The 18,476-nt window shown below is 32.4% G+C and overlaps 2 protein-coding genes across 9 annotated transcripts; one reads left to right on the forward strand and one right to left on the reverse strand.

The window, feature by feature from the left end:
- The first annotated feature begins 3,374 nt into the window (after positions 1–3,374).
- Positions 3,375–11,811, forward strand: LOC114310627 (agamous-like MADS-box protein AGL15). 8 transcript variants are annotated; one of them, XR_014361668.1, is made up of 10 exons: positions 3,375–3,746; positions 4,425–4,515; positions 8,241–8,313; positions 9,576–9,633; positions 9,744–9,808; positions 9,893–9,992; positions 10,118–10,159; positions 10,562–10,603; positions 10,712–10,863; positions 11,461–11,811. XR_014361668.1 is itself a non-coding variant. In XM_028256676.2 (9 exons), the coding sequence occupies exons 2-9, from the start codon at positions 4,490–4,492 to the stop codon at positions 11,546–11,548; spliced, it is 573 nt and encodes a 190-aa protein (XP_028112477.1). In that variant the 5' UTR covers positions 3,608–3,746; positions 4,425–4,489; the 3' UTR covers positions 11,549–11,811. The 8 variants fall into 8 exon arrangements, 6 of the variants coding, with proteins under 6 accessions (XP_028112474.2, XP_028112475.2, XP_028112477.1 ...); XR_014361669.1 differs by lacking the exon at positions 9,576–9,633; XM_028256676.2 differs by lacking the exon at positions 8,241–8,313 and having other exon boundaries at positions 3,608–3,746.
- A 1,015-nt stretch (positions 11,812–12,826) lies between these two features.
- On the reverse strand, positions 12,827–13,771 carry LOC114310613 (protein BPS1, chloroplastic). The gene has a single exon (XM_028256655.2). It carries the CDS (start codon positions 13,769–13,771, stop codon positions 12,827–12,829), a length of 945 nt encoding a protein of 314 aa, XP_028112456.2.
- Between the last annotated feature and the right edge of the window lie 4,705 nt (positions 13,772–18,476).

Consider the following 18,476-nt stretch of genomic DNA (forward strand, 5'->3'; position numbering starts at 1 on the left):
TATCTAAACTTCTTTATTATTGGTCATTCAAAATCAAACCAAGATAGAGAAATTTAGGCTACCTAGAAACAAAAAAAAATAATCATAATTTTCTCTGTGTTTTGAACAAACTAGAGAAAATTGTAATTGTTTTTCTCTATGATTATTTTTCTAAGAAACATTTTATCAAACAAGTTAGCTTCAAATCTCATAGCTATATGTTTTACAGTTCTAAAAAGAGTTTTGTCAAACCAAATCTCACAGTTATGTGTTTTGGAGTCCTAAGAAGCATTTTGTCAAATAGTTTAACTTCATACTATATACATGGATGTTTATATGTGTATGAGTTGTGAGAGAGAGAGAGAGAGAGAGAGAGAGAGAGAGAGCAATCTCCTTTTGACCAGTCAAGAAGAGAAGGATATCACGCTCAGGTTCTGTCAAGTGGATCTCTATAACAGTGATTAGAGATATATCTAGGTAGTCACTTTCTGGCTATTTGGTGTAGAGTATCTCCATCGGATAAGTTCTTCCAAGAATTGTAAAGATATTGCAGTTAAAGGAATAACTTGAAAATTTCTCTGCATCTAATGTGACAGATGTGACAATCAATCGAAGGTCAAGTCTCCTCTTTACAAGCTGCTTCAACAATCCAAAAAGAACATCAATGTGGATTGTCCTCTCATGAGCTTCATCAAGCATTATAACTGAATACTGAGATAAATTCTCATCAATCAAAATCTCTCTCAGAAGCATACCATCTGTTATATACTTGATTACTGTATCCGGTCTGGTCCAGTACAAATGACGGCGATGAACTCCGATGATGGAGGCAGAATTCGTCGGAGAGAGAAGAGCAAAGAGAAAAGCAGAGAGGGAAAGGCAGTTTGATTTAAGGGAATCAAATTTCTCTGTGATATATGGGTGTTGGGGATTGAGGGACCTTAGACATTATAAAATAATATTGTGCATCTCTTCCATTATTAAAAATAGAAGAGGGACCTTAGACTAATTTCCTCCTATAATGAGTCCAAGTACAGTAAATACATAAATGCAAAAGGGCAAAAATACTGAAAAGCAGTCAATTTAACAATTATAGAAAAGGAGTTGTTAAGTTCCCAAAACTGAAAAGACTCTTCACTCTCACCAAAAACAGCAACCAAAAAGTGGAAATACAAAAATACCCACTAAAATCTGTGAAGCAATTTACCAAATCTAGCAAAAATATGTAATAGCAGAGAGAGAAAGGAAAGTGGGTCCCACGCATACCCATAAATAAAGTCTATAAATAATAAATGTGGGCAACACAGAATAGAAAAGAGTCATGCATTGTATAGAACAGCCATGCAAGCTTGCCTGCCGTTTTAGACTCTCGCCATTTGGGGTAAAAACGCTCTCACGCCTCTTTATCTTCTCCCTCTAAATTTAGCAACTCGAATCCCAAGTTTAGAATACCCAACCAGAGTAAAGAGGGTTAATTAGACCCGTATTCACACTTGTATACACATATATATAGAGAGAAAGAGAGAGAGAGGGAGAGTACTTGCATTTTGAGATCAAAAAACTTTTTTGAAAAAAAAAAAAGAATAATTCTGGGTTTTTGATCAATTGGGTGTTTTGGGTTAGAAAATGGGGAGAGGGAAAATTGAGATAAAGCGAATCGAGAATGCGAATAACAGGCAAGTCACATTCTCCAAAAGACGTGCTGGGCTGCTCAAGAAGGCTCATGAACTTGCGATTCTCTGCGATGCCGAAGTTGCGGTTATTATTTTTTCAAACACTGGCAAGCTTTTCGAGTTTTCCAGTGCTGGGTATGTCTTGGTTTTGTGTTTTGTGTTTTTTTTTAAATATATATATTTCTTGATTTTACTGACTTGCATGTGTTCTTGTTCTTATCGATGGGTTATTTATATTTTTTTGGGGGTATTTTGTTTTTTATGATTTGATTAATAGCATTGGGTTGAACTTGAGTAGAGTTTAACTGAAGTAATTTTGACTGCTGATTAAACTTGTTCCTGCTTTGCATGTGTATGTTGATGGTCCCTGCTGTTCCGTACTCTGTTTTATTGAGGGTTTCTGTGATTTTTATGATTCTATTTTATTTAGATTCATTAAAATATTATAAATGTACATCGATGCCCAAAAACCAAGAAAAAAAGGGGGGAAATGTACAAATGTTTGCATGCAGTTGCTGATCATGGGCTGTCTTCAATTGAACAGTCTCTTCACAGTTTTTCAGTGTCTTAATTGTTTACTTCAATTAATTTCTGTGAAGTTTTATTTAAATCTTTGAAATGAATGCACAGTTTGTATAAAGTTGTGTGTTTAGATTGGGTTGTTAATTGATCCTGCGTGATGAGTTTTAACTTGGTTGTCATGAACTTTTTAGCTGTTAATTTAAAAATAAAATAAAAAAAGGAAAGAACTGTGTTGAACTCTTATAGCAGTTGTAAAGACTTGGTTCATATGTATATCATATACTGAAAATTTGTTTCGTTTGCTCACTTGTTGGTCTTTGAGAAAAACAGAAGGAAACATACAGGGATCTCTGATGTGAATGGCTTGTTTATGTAATTGTGGATGTTAGGTGCCTTACTTTTATTTCAATAGTTAAATCTTAGGATTCTGAGACAGTCTCACCAAGAAAAAATGAGAATAAATTAGAGAATTTTTGAATTTTTTATTGCAATAGCATTTTTTCCCCTTTTTCTCATTTCGCCATTTGGGTTCCTCTTCTAACCAAACTTTCTAGATTCCAAAAATAAATACATGAAATCTGACCTTTATTGTTCTTTTTATATTTTTGGAAAATGTTTTTCTTATTTTTTCATTGTTGATAAAAAATAATAGAAGAGTTTTTTTTTTTTGTTGGAGGGGGGGGGGGGGGGGGAGAGTAATAGAATTCTAACTTACCTTGTTTTCATTCCCATTATTTTATTTTGAGTCCTCAACTTCTCTTTTTTCTAAGGTGTCCATCGCCCAATTTCCTCTAGATTATTGAGCATTAAACTAATTTTTATGTTGTTTCATGAAGTATTTCATGATATTTGTTTCATGATACATAGTATTATTCTAATATTTATTGAAAAATTACTTTTCTGTGGCACTAATGTGGAGATCATAAGATCATTGACACTATTCAGTTTCAACAGAAACATTTCATCAAATGTATCCTGTTTGGTATGGACATGCACCTGTTGTGAGCAGCGATCCAGCTCACATATTCTTCTAGCCAACCTGTTGTAGTTACAAGACATGACTTGTTTCTTGTCTTATGAGACATCATTCACAATGTCTTTTTTATAATGATTGGTGAATGGTAATATCATTGTATATTTTTCATAATTATTGTCATCTATAAGATGACATTCATCCTAGGATATTCAATCTTGTGTAAATATATGGGTTAGGAAATGACATCTTACGAGCATAAACATCGTCATCATGTTTTTTTTGGGTGGAATCACTGTTATCTCTAGATTTTATATAATTGCAGAATTTGGGGCTTTTCCCTATAATAAACAGCCTGTCGTAAAATATCTTTCTCCTCTAGAAACTCATTGGTGTTACATCATGGAAAAAGAAGGGAAGCTAAAACAAGAGGCATCTACATGCTTGGTTCATTTTTTTTCATTTATTTGTGATCTCACTAAACTTTGTCTCCCTACAAATTGTGGAACAACATTAGGAAACACGTCATGGTGTTCTCTGATGGTCAACCTCAGGGGAGAAGAGGAGGGCATTAGATGGTCAACTTCCAAGAGGAGGAGGTTTGAGCTCAAGTCATGTTATAGGTGTTATAGACTTGTAGGCATGATACCAATTGGTTTTGTGTTGGATGTCTCCAAATTCTAAAATGTTATCACAGATCTTGAGTGGTCTTGTTGGCTGTGTCTCTGTCCCAGGTCTATTTATCTTGTCTCGAACTTCTCTTTACCGCCTCTATGTGTGGCTGGACTGCACTACTGTGGGAGTATTAGAGGGGTCTCACATCTTCCAGTCAAGCTTGGTTTATGAGTCTATAGTGGCCTCTCCAACTAATGTCAATTGGTTTCATGTTGGATGCCTCCAAATTTTGACAATAGGGTCAAAATAGGTCCAACAGAAGTCATGTTTTCTCAGAGAGAAACTTGGAATCCTAGTGTCCTTTTTAAATGGTATTGTTTGTAGGAGGCTGCTCACTGAAAGATCCTTACAATTGGTAAATAGATTGAGAAGAGGGAAGTCTTTTTCCTTAAGTGTTCCTTGCATAAAGAGTTGGTGGAATTGGTGTTCGTGTACATGGGTTGTACCTCGTCAGCACCATTAAATTTAACAAAGTTATTTTTAGTTTACAAAAAGAATAATAGAAATAAAGATAACTTCCATGCTTAGGTAGTGATATAATTTAGACTTCTTGTTTACGTTATATTTGGTAATCCTACTTATCTACTCTGCTTTCACTGCAGCATGAATCGAACCCTTTCAAGATACAATAAATGTCTAGATTCTTCAGAGACTGCTTTAGTGGAACATGAAGAAGAGGAACATGAAGAAGAGGTAATTCATCTTATATCCTTACAATTGCCATTGTTGTTTATCTGTATTATGCTTATATACCAGATTGGATGGGGATTTTACAAGTTATGGGTTTAATTTCACTTTTAGCCCCTAACTATAACAATTTTTTTCTCTTAAAATATCAATTTCATCTATTTAGTCCCTTAAAGTTTTTAATTTCAGTTCATGTAATCGAATTAGAGATGATTTTACAAATTTGATAATTGTTGAACCTTGATTTGATGGGCAGAATGGTTATTTCAAAATTTGAACGATTTAAACCTTACATCCAAGCACTGAATTTTATGTGCATATAAAAGCATGTTATTGATTGTTATTTATTAGAAAAGAACACTACTCAGTGTTGGTCCCCGTAATCAGGGGTTCTTGAAGTGATAATGATGCAAATAAAATTGCAATTAGATTCAAGAATCAAGAGAAAGAGACGAAAACCCCAACCTAGGGTTAACCCATAGGATTAGTGAGAGAAATCAGAGCAATTTTGCTCACCAAATTCTATATTCTTCAATTAAAACTAATTACAATTGAGAATACATCACCTATTTATAGACTAAGACCATTAATAACCACAACGAATTGGACACTTAACAAACAAAGTTAATGACAACTAAGCATAAGACTCATTTTGGTTTTAAAGATGTTTATTTTACTACATTAGGACAGCAACTGGGTGATCCAATTCAGCTGCATCTTGAGATGTTTAGATGAAGAACATGTGTTGCATTTCCTTGATCAAAATGTCCCTCACAAGACATTCTCCCTTGAATATGTCAAGTCTGCAACGTTGGCTGAACAGCTACAAGTGCAAAAACCCTCATCATGTACTCATATCCTCTTGTTGGATCTTTGACATGCCTTCATTTTCCCAAGCCTCATTACCACTAGCTTGCATGACTATGCTATCTGAAGAAGAGTGCTCATCTCATTGAGAAGAAACCAATAGGGTTTGGAGGACTGTCATCTAGGGGCACCAGGCACTCCCATAGGGTTTGGCAGTCCCCAAGGTCAAAATTTCAACTTGGGGGGGAAGGGGGACATGACACTAACCTATGGCCTTGCTTCTGCAGAAGCATTCTGCTGAACTACCAGTGTAGCACTATTCTAACTTTCCTTGGCCATTAGTATGAAATAAATGCCTATTATACCAGGGATATCACCTTTGGCTCACACCTTCCCACCCTTTTTACCATGCCACACAAAAGAATTATAAATAATAAAAAAAATAAGGAATCAATATGGAGCCTTAAGTTTGCAAAAACCCTCTTGTTCTCTTCTCTAACTACATCACGTTAGATAAAAGGGGGGTGTACCCTTCTTTCTCCTCGTCCTCACACAACTAGAACCTTAATCACCTATGAACTTGCTAATTTATTATGCTACCTAATGTTGGGTGACCCAAAACGAAACAACAAATAGTTGATACCTTTTGTTTTTTTTTATCAACAACATAAGTAATTTTATTGAATAAAAGAGAAAAGTAGTACAAGAGAGGACAAGGAGTCCTCAAAGATCAAACATAAAGGACTAAGCAAAAATGACACAAAAACAAAGCAAAAGACAAGAAAATTATGTGTCACAAACAGGGCAGAATCCTCAATGATGGAGACACGAGGCCCAAAAATATGCCAAACTTCGAACTTCATCTTACATAGAATCCACATCCCAAATTTGTGTTAAAAAATCCTTCCATATCTTCCCAACCAAATTACCCCCAAAAAATTACACACACTACACAAAGCCACATCACTTTTAACACGTGCAAGTAAAAGGAAAGATAAACAAACATCACAAATGTTGATGGGTGCTAGATTGGGAACAATGAAGTTCATGGATTGCGATGGTAAAGTTGGACTATGAACTAGGTGTTATTGGAATTTGGGAACCACCATCATTCTGCGGTAGAAATAATTTTACTATCCTTGCGTCTTTTCATTGTCTTAATTCACTTATTTATAAGGTGTAGCAACAATATACCTATTATGTAAGATTTTGTTCATTATCATTATCATTTCATAATGTTATACATTGGGCGTAATGATTACTAAATACGTAAAATTTGTATGTGAGAGGTCAAATATAAGATATCTGCATAAGGTTGAACCACTATATTATGTCAACTTTGAACCATTCAAATTGCTTATTTATCATTTAATCAAGGTTGTGCCGAAATAGTGCTTGACAAATGCAAATCAGATGGCCCAATATATCATCATTTCACCATTTTAGTTCATGTCCTAAGTTATGGAGGCTGTATCACTTTTAAAATTTCCACGTCTCACCTCACTGTAAAAGACCAAAACAACTCATCTAGTTGATCTCTTGAGCCCAATTACTTATATGTCTATGCATTGTTTCTATGTGGTTGCCAAAAAGGTTTAAGTAGTTGCTAATCTGTCTAGGTGATGGCCGATGCCTCGACTCGAATAAAAGTGACAAGGACCATAGGTGTCAGAATCTTATGATTCAAGATTCATGAATAGATCTATGTGAATCTCTTTTGGGATAGAATCGGTAGTGAAGAGAATAATTCACAATTCGATTCATGTGACTCTTGTAAGAGTTAGTTCGACAGATCCTGACTTGCTTTTACCTCTATTTGTGGAAATGCCACATTGTAATTTCTATGAATGTTTAGTGTGAAATAACCACTAGCTATACATATTTTTTTGTTCTTTTGATGATTTGAAGGTTTAACAGATCAGTCTAATCAGATCTAGCAAATTCTTAACCCCATAATATAGCTATTGTTATTTGGTGAAATAAACATGGTTCTGGTCTAATATAATATAGATCGGATCAGTTAGGCCTAATGATTCAATAACTGTTGTTTTACTTTTCTGAACAATGAGCATGGACGTCTTTTGAAGTGTTTTAGGTTTATGATAAAAGGTTCCATTCACTCTATTTAGGGTTTCTAGGTTTATTTTTGAATGCGAAAGGTAATAATAATATAGTATGGTTTTAAAAGAATTTTGTGATTGGTGGGATTTGGACCATATCTCTTATTACGAAGGCAATGCCTTACCAATTAGTTGACATAATCATGTTCTCATATAAGAATTATTATATACATTTACCAAAATCAATTCATTTTATTTTCTTTCATAACTAAGATTCCAATAGTTTATTAAATTCATATGCATGTAAAATTTTTGGTATGTGAGCTTGCTCAGCTTAGAGGATAGAGCATCAACTTTGTCATGCGATGGCCATTGGTTCGATTTTGGTAGCTGGCTTTTGTCTAGCTACATTTTGGTTTTTATTTCTGCAGCGTGCCAAGTGCGTATATACAAATGTTTACTATCATTTTTTTAATAGTTTGTGCCAAATCTTACAACTTTTTATTTGACTTTATTCATAATTCGCAAAATTTGCATTTTGATTTACAATATGATTATGAGAAGGGCACTTTCAGGGAACTTTCTCCTTTATAAGGACTATGCAACCCCTATCTCCAGCTTAACATACATGTTAGAAAAAAAATTCTCCAACATAATATATATCTTTCACCTCTTTTGTCGGAGAGTCAAGAACTACTTCCCAAGCAGTCAAGCTAACAGCATAGTGTCAAGAATACAATGGAGCCTTAAAAATGACAATTGACTAGGTTTCTCGGAGGGAGATGCTTTCTACTCTTGTTCATGTATATATCATTTGATTTGTTGATTTGTTTGATTAAACATGTAACTTTCAATATATTGCAGTTCTGTCATGCAGTTTCACTAGTGTCAGTTATTCAAGTTTATGTGATTTCCAAGGGTTTTCCTCCGCAGGAAGGTATTCTCAACAGCAAAAAGTGAATGTCACATTTCTAGTTTATTTGGTGACAACGGATACTAATCTTTCTTGAACACGTGAACTTTAGATGTACTCCTAGAAGTCTGAGTTGTATTTTCATGAAGAATTATGTGTTGCATCTAGTAATTTTTAGTAGTTGCACAAGTACTTAGATTTTCTTCTGTTTATTCATGTTACAGAACTTAATTTCCCATTAGAAGAGGGTGGGAAGAGGTTGCATGTAGCTTCATTTCCTAGAAAGAAGGATCTCTTGTTTCTGAAATTTCTATTTTTGAGCTTGTGAGAGAGTATAAATGGCTGTGTACCATGTCAATTGTAGGCCTATTGGACACATATCCCATAACCTTACCCTTACCTTTACCCAAGTGTCGGATGTCACAGGTATTTCACAAATTAAGCAGAGACCATGTAACATGGATCTAGATAAAGGTCATAAGAGTTGGGTTTTCTCTCCTTAACCTTGATCAGTTTGAATGCAGTATAGTTAGCGCTATTTTCACCTAGTGGTCTTTGTTTATGATTGGATTTGTACAGCACTGAATATTCTGAGGATTTCTGTTAGAATTTGTAAGATTAACGTACATCTGTATTCTCAAAGTTTCTGGTCTTCAGCAGGTTGTAATTTTCAGCCTTTTTGTTACAGATCCATACATAGATGAGGTCGTTCCTTTCTAGCCCCAATATGGAATCACAAACAGTTCTCATTTTTATGGGAATCCCTGTAATATATTGCAATCATAGGTAAAATGAACTTTCAAAGTGGTTTTACTTGGTGAGAGGGAAACCGAAAAGTAATTCAGAATGTAATTCTGTAGATCCAGCAGCAGAAAAATTTAGGAAAAACAAGTTGTGTACACTATCAAGCAGGCAACTGATTTAAAAAATAATTTCTCTTAAGGGACTGCATTTTTCTGTTTGATTTTGTTAAGGCTAACTTGAGAAGTCTCCAACTACAAGATTTTGTTTTTTCATCTATTGTATGCGGATGTCGTTGCTTCTATGGTGTGGTTTCATATGCATTTATGTTTGCAGAAATCTAGGTAACTAACGTTTTATAGCTTAAATGAACATTGTACATTTTTTTTCTTGACACCCATAAAATTTATTATTGAGATATGAAGTCCTATGCAGTTTATATGTATTGCAAGAAGTCATTTGTCATTATGCTCGTCATTGCACATCACATTGGCCGTATATCTGTGTTGATTATATTAATCCAGTGTGCCTGTACTTCTCTGCAGCCTGTTTCTATCATACATATTCATTAGTCTACTTTTTGATCAAATTAATGCTTTATTGGTAATTCTTTTTACTTCGTATCTCTGTCTGTATACTTTTGTTTTGTATGCTATATAAATGATTCGGGTTTGGTTTTCTAACACCACCCGCCTTCATCTTGATTCAAACAGAAACAAGAATTTGAAGAGGTGGACATTCTGAAAGATGAAATCGCTAACCTCAAAGTGAAACAAATGTATGTCATTTGTTACCTGACATCATCATAATCAGATTTCTGGTAACTGCTTCATTTATTATATATATGGTTCTGATATTTCAGGCAGCTTTTGGGTAAGGACCTTATTGGCTTGAGCTTAAAAGAACTGCATCACCTAGAAGAGCAACTAAATGAAGGATTATTATCTGTGAAAGAGAAGAAGGTCTGAATTTCTCTTTTACATTCCAATTTTGTTATCTCAGATAAAAGTGAATTCTAGCTGTTGTACTCTGAAGATTATCTCAATGTACAGTATAAAGGCTTGATGGATACTTCCTGCCATTTCAGGAACAATTACTGATGGAACAACTAGAGCAATCGAGAGTTCAGGTATACAACTCGCATCATAAAATTTGCACGACTCATTTTATGCAAAACCTGTATTTTCCAGGCAACTCTGAAATTGTTATTATAGTGGATTCCAAGTAGTGAGAGACAAGAAATACATTTATGTGATATAAAGAAAATGGTTATTTGCATGTAATAAACATAAAAGTGAACAAAAGAATTTAAAATTACATTTTACTGTATGGCTTCGTAAGATGAGGTTTCACTTTAAATTGGCATTTATTGGATATTTCTGTTACAGTGCTCCAAGTTGTCATCAAACTAACAATGTTTGTAATATTACTATGGACATTTATATAAGTACGTAATACTTGGAAAAAAAGGGTTAAACTACAGATATTGTACATAAAATTGATACCAGTAATTTCTTTGGTTTCATTTTAGGAACAGCGGGCTATGCTGGAGAACGAGACTTTACGCAGACAGGCAAATTGAACTCCTGTTAATAAATTAATTTCCTCATTTCGGTATCTGTGTTTTTGGACGAGATTTCATATCTGACATTACTGTTTTTCTGCTTAATATGAATTGCAGGTTCAGGAGCTTCGAAATTTCCTTCCATTGTGTGAACATTCAGGGATGCCTTATCAAGAATACTTTCCTGCAGAAAGGAATAATTCCCTTTTGAATCATGGTGCTGCGAGTCCAGATACTGTCCATAATTGTGCAGTTGATCTGCAATTGGGGTACTTTGCTTTTCTTCTATGTAGTTTTTAATCCCATTTTTTGCCCTTTTGCTAGATAATGATTGAAAAAGTGAAATATGAGTTGAACTTTCAACTGAAATATGCCTATGTTAGTCCATATGCATGTAGCCTTTCAATAATTGCTTTTTATTTTCTTCAATTTTGGATCTTCAAGAGTTGATATAAAAGTTTTCTATTTTTTGTACTTGAAAGGAGACTCTTGGATGGATCTTTATATTTCATTTCATAATATGTTAATGTTATCTTGGATAGCATTTTTGTGCCTCCTAGGGAACAGATGATATCCTTATCCCAATCTACTTGAGTTTCAAACTAATTCATTTTTTTTCCCCCTTTTCTTTCCTGCTTTGCTTAATATTGAAACTTTTGTGGAGCTGATAAGGTTTGACAAATGTTTTTACCTTACATGACTATTGAAGTTTAATTTTTCCTAGGTCATGTGTTGAAGGAAATGCTTTGGAAGATGTTACTTTACCTTTGTTAATATGATGCTATTGTTGTTTCAATTGGTTTCATACAATACTATCTATCAGCCATTATTTCAAGCAGTCTGATTTCAATCTCTTTCTGGCTCAGGCTTTCATCTGAGGTTTCTTGCAAAAGGAAGGCACCAGAGAAAGAAAATCGTTCCAGCAACTCTGGGAGTCAAATGTCTCTACTTTGATCCTTTTCTTTACCTTGTCTCTCTGTCTCTCTCCTTATGTTAGCAAAATAGGAATAGCTGCATAGCAACAAATGTCAAATAGCTCTTTCTAGTTTAGCACAGCTTTTGTACAAGAATCATTTTGGACTACAAACTTATCTGACTTTAGGTGACTCCATTGGCACCAGAGATCAAGAATTTGAGATAGAGAGAGAGATTGTATGGTGGGCTGTTGTTAAGCCCATGTTATTTACAATGCCAATATAAATGCTTCTTTTCTTGGAGACCATGGTTCTGGAGGTGAAAAGGTATAGTTGTTTTATAGTTTGTTTTTATTTATTTATTTATTTATTTGCATTTGGTACAGCAAAAGACCATAGTAAATGGAAAGTGTTTTCTGTGATCCATAGAAAACAAATTTATTTGGACAAACAATGATTTTTTTACTTCTTAAAGATGAAAAACGATTTCAAACCAATCATTGTCACCACTATCACCTTATCACTACAGATGCTTCCCTATCATCGCCTCCTACCACCAACACCACCACTATCACAGCCACTACCTTACAGTTTTAGGTCATAACGAAAAACAGGAGAACGTTTTATGCAAATGATGAAATGTTTTCCATTGAAACAAATTAATGATTTTATTCTGTCAAAGTGATAATTTTCCAACATCTGCCAGCCAATCACTTGCTTTCTTTTATTTTGTTGATAATGACACCTATTTATTCTTATTTCTTAATACTGTAAATATACCTACATTTCACATAGTTTCACACACCTTTTCCCTTTCCTTTTCTAAATTCCTCCCCAAATCCCTCAACCAAACACAACATAAGTAAACTTTAATCCTCTTGATGTTTCATATGCTTGTCAAGGAGAATGGTTGATGTTTACAACTACCTATGGTTAGAATGGTGGTTGCGGAATCCAATTTGACTTTTTATTTTCTTTTGGGTTGAAATGGTTAGTTATGGAATTCTATTTGATGTTTTCTTTTCTTTTCTCAACTTCGTCAACAAACAAACTATTAGCCATTGCTACTGAGATTCTTAGTAATTATTTAAAGCACTTGTTTTCATATTAATCCATTTAAAAATGCAGGACCAGACTCCACATGTGGCTAATAGACATCAGTGAAACATAGTAAAATTGATTCATAGTAAAATTATAAGATTACAAGTTAAACTAACACAACAAATTCTTTGTCCAAATAATAAGCGAATACATAATATAATCTTTAATTGAGGTCAGTACAATCTAAATCTATACACAAGAGTTTCAACATTTGCTGCTACGGCTTTCGATTCCGGAGGCTATCAAGCAATTCAGTTCTTCCAGCCAAAATCTCCGAAAACATACCATCTGTTTCCTTCCCCATACCATCCAGTAGCTCCTCCATCTCCTCCAATTTTCGTTCCAATTGCTTTCCGGCATCGTCGTTTCTTTCTCCGGCAGCCATAGCTGCAACAAGGCAAGCTGCTGCATCATTCACCTCCTTCACCTCCTTCAGAACCCACTTTTTCTCCGCTACCGCCTCGTAAAAACCTGAATCCAGAGCCATCAGTGAAGGACTTAGAAACTTGCTGGCTGCTTTTTTCATCTCCAAATATGGTTTGATGTCACCGGATAGGCCTGACAACACAATTCCACATACCCAATAACCATTACTCCTCATAACCATCAAGGCTTGATTGACAACCCATTCCTTCCCAGAGCAGACCCTTTCTTCACTCTTTTCTTCCACTTTCATGTCCTTGCTGAGATTCTTGAACTCAATTGCTCTCAGACGCTCTATCGCCGATTGAGGCGAGCTCTCGATGAGGGTCAAAGCGTGAGATAAGGAGAGGCGAGCTTGACTCAGATGAGAAAGTGAAGAAGTGATTGAATTGAGAAGCTCTAACAATTTCAAGCTGTACATAAGATAGTCTTCAATGGAATTGGCATCCCATTTGCTCATGGGATAGTCAATATCCATTACTAGCTTTGCAAAAGCCTTGTTAACAATGGACAGAAGATCCAAACACTGCTGAATCCATGACAAGGACAAGAATTGCGATCCGGGTTTCGAACTCAAGGAAAGTTGGTTTAAGTAGTTTGATACATCGTATCGGAAAGCTTGTAAAGAAGCCGATAAGGCTTCGGATTGGCCATCGTGGTGGTGGTGGTGGTGGTGGTGGTTTTCCAGTTTGGAAGAGTGTTTGAGAGAATTGTAAAGCTTTTCAACCAAGAGAACCATGTCAAGTGTGTACACAATGAAAGAAGAGAGGCTTGTTGATTGATTTGGCTTTGGTTGTTGGAGAAGATTGAGGTTGAAATGGGTATTTTATACATGTGACTTGTGATTTTGGAAAATTGTACAAGTTGGTATTGAAGCCCATTGGTTATTCAAAACAGAGGACCGCTTGGTGTCAGTCAAAAGGCCTTATCTGTTTTTGTTTTTCTGAATAATAATTGAAAGAAGTAAGCACACACGCATTGGGCCACTTGTGTTGTGTGCTTGTAATCCACGCTACAAAGGAACCATAGAGGAAGGACGACTTCATCCACACGTCGCAGAACAGTTCCAAGAAGATGCGTATTCGGAAGGTCAGCCTTCCCTCTAGTCTATTTTTGCGTTATTATTACGGTCACATTTACGCTAGGTTCAGTTGAAAGATTTGGGAAGGGGCTTGTAAAGAAGAAGAGAAAAAGTGTATAAAATTAATTAAAATATAGGTATATTTTATTCACATTTTATTTATTTATTTATTTATTTTTAAATTCTTCTTCAAAATCCTCAAATCAAACACAGCATTAAAATTCGTTTTCCCTTTTTAAAAAAAAAAATTTATTTTTATTTATTTTTATTATTTTTTTATGAGGCTGTTGATTGTTTATGTAAAAAAAATTAAATTAATCAGAATTATTTATTTATTTATTATTATTATTTTTTTCTGTTCTGTTGATAAGAGCCTTTCAAGTAGATTTTTATGCTTGTTCAATATATATATATATATATTGATATATATTGTTTAGGTAAAAAATTAAGTTAATTAGATATCAAAGAGATTGTTGTACTTTAAATGAGTTGATTATAATCTATTTATATATTAGTGGTATTTTGAGAAGATGGTAAAAAGTTGAGTTTTTAGCATTTTTTGATTTTTTTGGATAAAAAAATAAAAAAAATGATGTGATTCAAAAAAGTCAAAAAGTTAAAAAACTAATCTTTCCAAATTGCCCCCATATAGCAAAAGAGAGTTTTTAGTGAGAAAAACTCTAAGGCCTTCACATGTCCAACCTCAATTTTTTATTTTTTTAATTTAAAAAACAATAAATTATTCATATGTCTCACATAATTTTTAAATAAAAAAAAAAATAATTTTCAAACTCATCTCCTAAGATCACTGCCTTGATGATATTTTCCTAAAATCAAATATAAAAATACAATTCGTTGACCTTCCAATTTATTTGTCCATCTTCTAAAATCTCTACTAAAAATCATTCATTCCTTAAAATAAATTAAATAAAAATCATCTCAAATTTGTTTAATCTGTTTAGTTTGATTGATTTTGTTTCTTTATAATTAATTTAGAAAACTGATTCATTGTGTCCCTATAAATAAATTAAACAAATTGATTTCGTTGTTTTCCATACTAAATTTGTGACTTCTTAAATTTAAAAACAAAAAAATCATGATTTATCTTGTGCACTCTTTCTCTAATCAACTCTTTTTCCTATCCCAAAATCATCTTCTCTGAATCATTCACGTCATTCTCATCCTATAAATATTTACATTCATGCAATGATACAACTCATTATTTTTTCTCTATTTTTATGAAACAATTGGAAGTTAATTAATATTTAGTCTCTTGCATTCATGGCATGCTGGCCAAGGCCGTGGCTTGGCATGCCGGCCAAGGCGATGGCAAAACAGATTCTTTCATCCTTTAAGTATACTTTTTTTTTTGGTTACTTCTAACTATTTTTTGTTTTTGCATTTCATATTTTATGTATAATTTGTCTCTCTGCTTTCTACTGACCATTATTTTGTTTTTTGAGCTTATAATCATTTTTTTTGTTGGAAAATATTATTTTACTAGAATTTTTATGCAAATTTTTAATCCTAAAATGAAGTGATAATTTCATTTGCATAATAAAAAAACATGTCAATGGACTTTTAATATAAAGTGATAGATCAAAATCTAACAAAATCTTTATTAATAATTTTTTTGTATTAATTTTATGTTTGTATATCACTACTCTTTTTTTTTTTATTTTACTTTTAATATTTTGTGATATCATGATATGTGTTAATTGACAATTGTAGAGTATTACTTCAAAAATACCTAATAGTTTTTTTGTAATATTTTTATAACTTTACTTTAATATTTTTATTTGTAATTGATTTTGTTTAAAAATATCAATTCAAAAAATATTTACATAAATAATTTTTTTTAATTTTGTTTGAATTGATTTTTGTTTAAAAGTATTATAAAAATATCTACAGTTGCTATAATTACAACACTACAAAAAAATATTATATTTAACTTATTTTTTTCAAAGCTATTAAATATGTATAAATATGTACATTCTATTTTGAGGGAAAAAAAATTACTAATGATGTGTGTTTACCAATTTAAAAAATATTTACATAAACAAATTGGTCAAATGACTCTTCAATTTGTGTTGATTGACATAACTCTAGCATGGCTTAGGTACGTGAATTATCTCATAAAATTTAAAAAAATTTAAAAATACCCTTACATTTTACGGTCAACTTAAATTTATCGTACACTATCAGTTGACAAACAAAATTTTATTAATACCAAAATATTTTTCCTAATGTACTTACTGAAATAAATATAAAATTTAAATATTTAATTTTAATTTTTTTGTTATATCGCCTTAAAAATAAAGAGAGATAGAAGCTGAGTGGGAGAGAGGAACAGAGACAAAGCCTCCGTTTGGGAAGTGGGTTGGCTTTTTGGCTTTTTGGCTTTTTTGGCTATTTTAGCCTGGGCTAAAAAGCTTGGTTTGGGAAGGGCTTTTTGGCTTTTTGGCTTTTTTAACTTTTTTTGTGAGAGAAGAATGTAATGATTATGGGTTGGATGTGATGTTTTGTTTGTTATGGCTAAAATAATCTATTTTGTTTTTTGTGGCTAAAATAGCCAAAAAAACCTGAAAAAGCCCTTGCCAAACACAGGCAAAAACATATAAGATTGTTACATCACTTAACAAGCTGTGGTGGTACGATGAATTATAACTACGGATTTGATTGACAATATACTTGACCGAAAGTATAATTTTTGTAATTTAAAAAAATTCGTTTGTTTTAATTTTACTAATTGAATTATTATATATCTCTTAGTTATATAATACTTAGGACAAACCATTAATAGCAACAAAAGTAAAATAAAATAAAAATTGTATAACTCATGCTATATTTGGGATTTTATCTTTTTGATTAAAAAATCAAGAAACTAAAATGTGTTTGGCATGTACCAAAAAAAGAAGTTCAAAAATCTTTTTACCAGTATGAAAAGACCAAGTAGCTGTTTACATCTTTGGAAAGATAAAATAAAAATTTAAGTAACAAACAAAAATATTTACATTTTCTCGTATAGTTAAAAAACTCATTCTTAAATACATTAACTTTTTTTAAAAAAACTAAAAAGTCACTTAAAAAGTCAATTTCAAACCCTCATTTTTTTTTTATTTAAAAAAAAGGTTAAAATTTAATGTTATTTATTTTTTCTTTTTTAAAATTATTTTTAATTGATTTTAAAATAAATTTATTAATTATCATTTAATCTCGTATATAGCACGAGTAATACATTAGTTTATTTTAATTTGAAAGTCTATTCCAAACAATTTAGTTCAACTTCTAACCATATCTTATTAGGCAAAAATAACTTAAATAAAAAGAAGAAAAAAATTATAAAAGTTGGAAAAGAAATACTTTTGAATTCTACTTTTTGATTATGTACTTTTAGCTTACAATAAACTGTATCAAATAGGCTCAATAACAATATATTTGAATTATATTTAGAGGATTTATTTTTTAAAATAGTGGCTTATTTCTTTTACAAGTAAATATAATTTAAATATATACTATCAATATTTGTTCAAAATAAATTTTTTTTATAAATAATTTATTCGGGAGGCACAATATTTAAAAAAAAAAAAAAAAAAAAACAATTGGAATCAACAAAGATAGACTAAAAGTGGGCCCAAAATAACACAAATTGAACATTTTATATTGGAGGGAAGTTCAATCATATCCAATATCCATGTATTAAAAAGTACAAACAAGAATGATATACATTGTCAAATATCTGAATTCAATATTGCATGCTTGGCTATGCACACCCAGTTTTCACACTGTGATGCGCCACTGGTTTTGAACAAGAAAGATTATTTTGCATTATTAAAATATATATGCGTACACAGGGAAAAAGAGTGGGACCCCACTGGGGTGACCTCAGCACTCCCACTGAATGATGATTGATCTATATCTTTTTTTTTTCTTTTTTTTTTTCTCTTTTAAATACTTCTCCCCCTGCAATTTAAATTTTAATCTTTTTATTTGTTTTTAATTTAAACTATTTATTTATTTTTCTTTAGTAAAATTGATACCAAAAAAAATGTTTTACTCATTTTACCAAAGCCTAATGCTAAGTATCATGAAAAAAATATCACGAAAATGATCATGAAAGATTTTTTCCCGTTAAATTATACATACAAAAAAACATCACACACTAATTAAAGGATGAAAACTCTTCATGAAATATTTCATGATATTTTTTTCATGATCTCTAATATTATTCATTCTACATACACAAAATCAAGTTAGAGAGAGAAAAAATCTACATCAAGTAAGAAAAAATTCCATCCGATTAAAGCTCTAAAATCCAAATATCGTTTCATCAATGGAAAATGGCTCATACACCCACTGGGGG

Source organism: Camellia sinensis, chromosome 2, assembly GCF_055761805.1.
Source record: "Camellia sinensis isolate YWXY chromosome 2, ASM5576180v1, whole genome shotgun sequence".
Taxonomy (NCBI): Eukaryota; Viridiplantae; Streptophyta; class Magnoliopsida; order Ericales; family Theaceae; genus Camellia; species Camellia sinensis.